Source organism: Apis dorsata, unplaced genomic scaffold (assembly GCF_000469605.1).
Source record: "Apis dorsata unplaced genomic scaffold, Apis dorsata 1.3 scaffold_808, whole genome shotgun sequence".
Classification (NCBI taxonomy): domain Eukaryota; kingdom Metazoa; phylum Arthropoda; class Insecta; order Hymenoptera; family Apidae; genus Apis; species Apis dorsata.
Genome location: NW_006263947.1, coordinates 151,379 through 158,431, shown reverse-complemented (window position 1 = coordinate 158,431; position 7,053 = coordinate 151,379). Strand labels below are relative to the sequence as shown.

The window sequence follows — 7,053 nt, the reverse complement described above, 5'->3', positions numbered from 1 at the left end:
ATATTGACATAAGTACAAAAATAAAAAATGCATCATTTTTAAGAATTTTTTTAATATTAATGTTATTAATATATTTTTTTTATTTAATACATTTTAAATTTTATATTTTTTATGTAAATTATTTATTTAGAAGAAATATTCAAAAATATAATTTTTTTAAATAAAAATAATTATTACAGTATTTATGTTTCTTAAATTTTTGAATATTTTTATATTTTTTAAATAAAATGACATATATAAACATAATGATAAAATAACATTAAAATTTACATATAGAGAATCTGTAAAAAAAATAATGTCTTTTATAAATATTTTAAATTTTAAAATAATGGAATATCTCTGTTTTTATTTTATTCTTCTTCTTTATATATATTTTTTAAAAATGGTATATATAACATCATAACTAGCACTTTTACTGCTAATTATAAGAATGGAAATTCTAATATATTATATAATATATTTTGTTTAAACATTACAAAGTACAATATCATTGTACAATATCAGCATATTCTATAAACTGCACTAAAAAACAGTATTTGTTATTCATATAAAAAAGTTATGAACAGTTATAAATTTGTCATATATCGAGCATACAAAAAAAGAAGTATTAATTGTAAGAATTGCAATATCTATGATCTCACATTTTGGCATTAAAAAATTAGAAACAAATATAATGCTCATTATATAAATTTTATCAATATGAAATTTCTTCTTTAATGAAATTTATATTATCTATATTTATTGAATTAAACATACTTTTGAAGTTCCATGAGATTCATCCATAGCAGCTGCTCGTCTTTTTATACCTTCTAAATATATTTCACGATTAAACAAACCTCCACCAAGAGGTATACTATAAATATAATAAACATTAATAAAAAAATATAATATAATTTAGAAATAAATTGAATTATATGAATAATAAATACATACGTATCAATACCAGGTCTTATAGTTGTTTTAAAAACTCCCCATACAGGTTTATGATCTGAAGTACAAATACTTGGTACAGAATCATAAACCAAACATTCTATAATTCCATCTTTATATGAACTAGAGCTTTCATGACTAACTCTTCTAATATATCCTCTTATATGTCCTTTTCCTTTAAAAAGAATTCTATCAGTGTATGCAGGTGTGCGTTGTTTACTGCTTGAATCAAAATTTTGTGTTCCAGGATCATATTTATATGTAGGAGGAAATGTAATTGGAGCTTCTTCAAAACCACGTAAAACTGCTCCTTCATTAAGAATTGTTTGTAATTGATCTTTGTGTAAATTTACAGGTAATTGTTGTGGAAAACATGTATCTGTAACCCATTGAATAACTTCTTCTCGTGGTTGTGCTAATCGAAAATTTAAATCACCACACCAAAATATGCAATCAAAATTTTGAGTTACATCTGAAAACATAATATTCATTTATTTTTATAACATAATAATAATAATAAATAATTATATATCTATACCTTTGCTTTTATGTCTTGTAGGTAAATCTTTAGGGAGATCAAGATTTCTAACTATTCTTTTAATATCATTTACTCTTTCTTTAACTTTATCTTGATGTGCAGTTAAATGTGCAGTAACAAACAGAAAACTTGTACCAAATAACATTAAAGCTATAGCTACTGCTCCTTTTGTTCTAAAAGCAGTTCCTGTCCTAGTTGAGAAACTAGCATCTTCAGGAATAGAACAGAACCAAATTAAATCTCTTCTTAAAAAAAGTGCAAGATGCAATGTTCCTAAACCAGTACTACAAAGTAATACATGAGAAGGACCAAGAGTTTCTTGTAAAGCTGCTTCCCACTCGCTTCGCTCAGAACAAGATTCTTGTGTTCCAATTGCTAATAAATCTGGAACAGTTTCTATATCTGAAGGTAACATAAAATCATTTAATTCTTTTGGTGGATTTTGTCCATTCATATTCCATGTTCCAATAAAAATTTTTAATTCGCGATTCGGTAATACTTTTTCAAGTTCTACTGGCCCAAGCAATGAATTTGCAGCAATTCTTCCATGAAGAAAATTTCTGTAATAAAGAAATAGTAATATTTATAAAGATAAACACATATTTTTATATATATTATAAGAATTTTATGAAAGTTTGTACCTTTCTCGTGCTTTTTGTGTAGGAATCAAATTAAGAACTTGAGCAGCTAATAATGCTTGTTTTGCTAAACTATCCATAGATGCTCCAGTTGTTTGAGATTGATGACGTTCTTTTTTTTTAGACAAAGCATCATGAGATGTGGAACGTGGTTTAAGTTGAACAGGTGCACTTTTTATAGATTCTGGACTTGAATGTCTCATAGAATTTGTTGGTGAATTTCCTACTAAATTATCCACAGATCGTCTATGAATTAATCTTTGTCTTAAATATGCAGGAACATTTGGAGAAATAGATCCAGAAGATGAATTTTCACCTAAAACAACAAAATAATATAAAATTATGTAAAATAATATAAAAATACAAGGATATAAAATTTAAATAACACATATGTAATTTAAAATAATATAATAATATCATGTACAAAATAGAATGTTAAATGATATTATAACATGTATTTGTAATGAAACTAAATTGATTCAATTGCTAGTTATTCTTGATACTGACAGAGTTATTAGAAAATTAGCAGAAATGCCTATGATTCATTTGAAGTTCATATTTTATTCTTTTCTCAATAGATATATAATTACACATATAAATAAAATTGAATTATTTCTAAAATAAGAATACTTATTTATATATAAATAAATAAACATTTATATATATATATGTATTATAATATATTATAATATATTATATATTATATATATATACATATATGTTATTACATATATGTTATATATATATGAAAAATTCAAAATAGTCACTGTAAAGATTTTTCAATATGAATTATTCAAATTATCTATATAATATTTTTAATAATATTTTTCTATAAGTAATAATTCTATTTAAATATTATTATACTTTACAAGTGGCCAAATCGAAGAAATAATGTAATACTTATATAATAATAAAATAAAAATATTTGAAGAAGCATAAGAATCAAATTTTAAATTGCAAATTTTAAACCGCATATATTTCATTTATTTTATTATACCTTCTTTTCCTGGTTTTTCAGTATTAGAGTCATGGTATTGAACCATATTGTAAACGTCAAAAGGATTGTAGAACTGCCGTTCCATTTCCAAGAAGAAATAAGTGATATATTTTCCTTTCGTAAAATACTCATCCTTTAATTTTATTTCATTTTTTTCATTATCAATAAAAAGTTCGTTTTCATCTTCTGATGATTCCTCAAATGAATCTTCTGTTGACTCTGCAGAGAAATCACTATCTTCACTATTCTCTTGTGACATTATGTTCTTTCTTTTTAATAAAAAATTTATGTGTTTTTTGTAAACAATTTATATTATCAGAATTTGCAATTTTTGAAAAAGAATCAAAATATTTTAAAGAATCTTTTATTTAATAAATGTATACTTTTTATGTTATAATCTTTAAAAATGCAATTTTTTTATTTAAATATCTGTCTGAACTACATTTAATTTTTTTCATCTTTTCTTTGAATATTATTTTTACTAAATGCTTTCCTATGTCTTTAAATATGCTTACATGTGAATTATTAGGATAAATGATCATTTTATTTAAAAATTTGAATTATATTTGATTTATTTTCATGAGAGATAATTTTATTGTTTTGAAAATTGTTATATAAATTAATATTTTTTGTGTTATCAAAATTAATATCATATTGAAATTTAAATATATTTATTTTTTCATGATATTATTTAATATTTAAATTTTTAATACATTTTTCAAAAGCTTCTTCAAATTTTAAATTTTGCTTTGCTTTTTAATTTGCCACTTTTATTTTGTTTAAATACTTTGTATAATTTATTAAAAAAAGAGATTTTTTTACTTTATTACTTTGATTAGATATGTTTAATATATAATTGAATAAATAGAATAAAATATAATATTTAAAACAATTTTTGAAATATTGATGTTTCTATATCAAAGATTAAGTGTTAACTGACTATCAGTAAAAGTCACATTTCCTTACTTAAATATAATATAATGAAAGCAATTTTGCATGTAGAAGAAGATAAGGTGGGGATACGCAAGGTTATTATCAGTTAAATTGAAAGACAAAAATAGATAAACAGAAATGACAAAAATAGAAAATTTATCAATGATCATAAATAAAAAATAATATTTAATATTATATATTTTAATAATTCTTTAATAAATAAAAAAATTATTTAAAACAAATCATTCATCAATTAATTAAATAATTAATCTTAAGTTTTTAATTTCTCAGACAAATAAATTATTTTTAATACAATACAAATTTTTAATAAAATATGATTCTTACCTTCAATAAATGTATTTTGTCGATTTTTATCCATAAAAATATTATTTCTTTCTATATTTTCTTGGACATTATATGTATTATGTAAATTTGCTATGTAAATTTCTTCTTTTTCTATCATTGCATTTGTTTGACAATTTCCATTAGCAGAAGCTACTTCAGATTTAACAGAAGTATGACTCAAAGTAGTGGGAGATAATCTACTAACAGTTAAACTTTGCGGCGGTGTTCTACTGCGTTCAGTCATTGCACAGCATAATGAAAGTTTTGTGGTGTGAGATCCATGTTGTGAATTTTCCAGTTTAGAATTCTTATTTGAATTACCATTTTTATAAGATGTTTCTAAACATCCAACTTTGGTTTTTTTATTCATAAGCATACGACAAAGAGACTTTTTCTTTTGCTTTGATTTAGGAGAAATATCAGCTTTAGCATTTGTTATGCTAGAAATATCAGTTTCTTCATATTGCTCCATTGTATTTGCAGTTTTGTATTTTAAATATCATATAATTAGTTCACTATTAATGAATAAAGTACTTTATTATTGCATATTCCAAATATATTATTTAAAAAAATTAATAGTAATAGTTTAATATAATTGATCTACTATATATTTCACTATTAAATAAATCAAAACAAAAGCATTTGTAATTTTTTCATATAATTATAATTATTTTTTTTATAATTTAACATATAAAAAAGAATTCTTTTAATATATTTATGATTATTAATTATAGATAAGTACTTCTACGTATGTGAATAATGTGCAATTATGTTAAAAATAATATATATTTTATTATACAATATAGACTAGAATCTTAAACAAGATTTATCTTGTTAACTAATCTATAATAATAAACTTTTATCATATTAATATATTACCATTATACTTCTCATATTTAAAGAAATATATATAATGTTATTTTAATAAATAATTGCATTTCAAATATTAATAAATTTAAGACTCTCATATAGTGAATTATTTATGAACAATAAATAAAGTAAATATAAATAATGCATATTTGTAAATATGATATTTAGAATGACAATTTAGTTTCCACTTCTTGATTTTTTTTTATAGATATAACATTCATTTTCTTTATACATACATATATTCTTTCAATTATTTGAACTACAGTTAAATTTTTCAATATTGTGCTGTAAACTAAATTTGATAAAAAAGCATTGTGCTCGTTAAAGATTGCAGGTTAATTAGATTCCACTTATATATACTTCTCTATATTATTACGAAATTCACTTTGACTTTGAATCTCACATTGACTATGCATTGACACGTCATTCACACTAAAATTCATAACAAACTGCATTGTGATTGAAAATACTTGAAAAACGATGATTAACTCTAACTTCCGCCTCCATATTTAAGTGAAAAATAAAATAAAATATATAACATGTATGTTATATTTTCAAAAATTTAATACAAACTTTGTTATAATTATCATTTTAACAATAATTTGTTTCTATTTTAGATAAAACTATCACAAATCTAAATACCCGTATCCTTCACTACTTCGGCGCTGATTTCTAAACCTGCGCAGCTGTCAATCAAGCAGACGACAACATCATTACATTTCGATATTTCATATAAAATAATATTTTTCTAATTAATATTTAATATAAATCATTATAAAAAAAGAATTATTGATATTTTAAAATATTTTTAAGATCAACACATAATAAAATTATATTTTTAACTTATTAAAAACATAATTGTCAAATCTAGCAGACGACGGTCATTGGCGCCTTAGTGTTGGCAGGAGCCATCTATGATGCAATATACTTCATATACTCAATATATGCATATAAGTATACATATATATACATATATATTCGTTAGCTAGTGTCGTTTGGCGGGTTGCGTCACTATAATGTTTGTTTACGTGACGATAAGTGTACATTTAAAGAAATACAAATATACAATTGAATTATCATAAAAAATATATATATGTTCAATTACTATAATTATATCATTATAAACAAAAACAGTTATTTATTCCAAATTTATAATTGTTTGATAAACAATGTAAATAACATGTATTTAAATGTAAACAAATAATCGTGTGTGATTCATGAACAATAGTGTAAAATACATATTTAAATTTCAATTGTATAGCAACTAATATAAAGATTATTAGCTATATAAATTTATATATTTGTCAAAGAAGATTCCAGAAAGACGTAGAAGCGATACTATACACATAGGGAAATGTTTGTATATGTATATCGCCGCGGTTTTTGAAAAATATTTGTTTGATGTTAATAGAAACAATATAGATTTGACGGAACAATATAACATAGATTTGTTAATTATTAAGACTTAATTATAGTGAATTATTATTATAAAATTATATTAAATAACATCGAACTATTCTAAAAAAATCAAATATAGTAACAAAAGAAATGTCAGGACATGGTAAGTATTTTTTTTAAATGATGTATATTAATTTAATTATAAACATAATAATATTTTTTAATTTTTACATGATATAAATAAATAATTTTATGTATTTTTAGAAGTATTTTTTATAAAAATTTTTTAATTATTAACTTTTAACTTTATTTAAAACTAATAATATTTAATGTTTATAATATATATACATATTTATGAACATATATTTTAAGTTTTAAATTTAATATATATATATTAATATATA

At 21.6% G+C, this 7,053-nt stretch overlaps 2 protein-coding genes across 4 annotated transcripts in view; one reads left to right on the top strand and one right to left on the bottom strand.

The window, feature by feature from the left end:
* Nucleotides 1–418: 418 nt before the first annotated feature.
* On the bottom strand, nt 419–4,931 carry LOC102672038 (inositol polyphosphate 5-phosphatase E). Of its 2 annotated transcripts, XM_031513959.1 has the most exons (6): nt 4,382–4,931; nt 3,104–3,322; nt 2,110–2,422; nt 1,469–2,028; nt 934–1,402; nt 419–853 (listed from the first exon to the last, which is right to left on the bottom strand). In XM_031513959.1, the coding sequence occupies exons 1-6, from the start codon at nt 4,851–4,853 to the stop codon at nt 739–741; spliced, it is 2,148 nt and encodes a 715-aa protein (XP_031369819.1). In that variant the 5' UTR covers nt 4,854–4,931; the 3' UTR covers nt 419–738. The 2 variants fall into 2 exon arrangements, with proteins under 2 accessions (XP_031369819.1, XP_006623126.1); XM_006623063.2 differs by lacking the exon at nt 3,104–3,322 and having other exon boundaries at nt 4,382–4,930.
* Nucleotides 4,932–6,504: 1,573 nt separating this feature from the next.
* Nucleotides 6,505–7,053, top strand: part of LOC102671284 (uncharacterized protein CG5098) — a 10,025-nt gene continuing 9,476 nt past the window's right edge. The window contains exon 1 of one of the 2 annotated variants that reach the window (XM_006623060.2): nt 6,505–6,812. In XM_006623060.2, the coding sequence (XP_006623123.1) occupies nt 6,800–6,812 (13 nt within the window). In that variant the 5' untranslated portion in view covers nt 6,505–6,799. The remainder of the gene's footprint in view (nt 6,813–7,053) is intronic. The other variant, XM_006623057.2, reaches the window with a different exon arrangement.

What these genes read in the sequence shown, in the direction of transcription:
- LOC102672038 (XM_031513959.1), bottom strand. Translation starts at nt 4,853, where the DNA reads ATGGAGCAATATGAAGAAACTGATATTTCTAGCATAACAAATGCTAAA. An exon ending in ACAAAATACATTTATTGAAG is followed by an intron (nt 3,323 to 4,381) that starts GTAAGAATCATA and finishes ATTTCTCTGCAG; the next exon opens with AGTCAACAGAAGATTCATTT. An exon ending in TGAAAAACCAGGAAAAGAAG is followed by an intron (nt 2,423 to 3,103) that starts GTATAATAAAAT and finishes TTGTTGTTTTAG; the next exon opens with GTGAAAATTCATCTTCTGGA.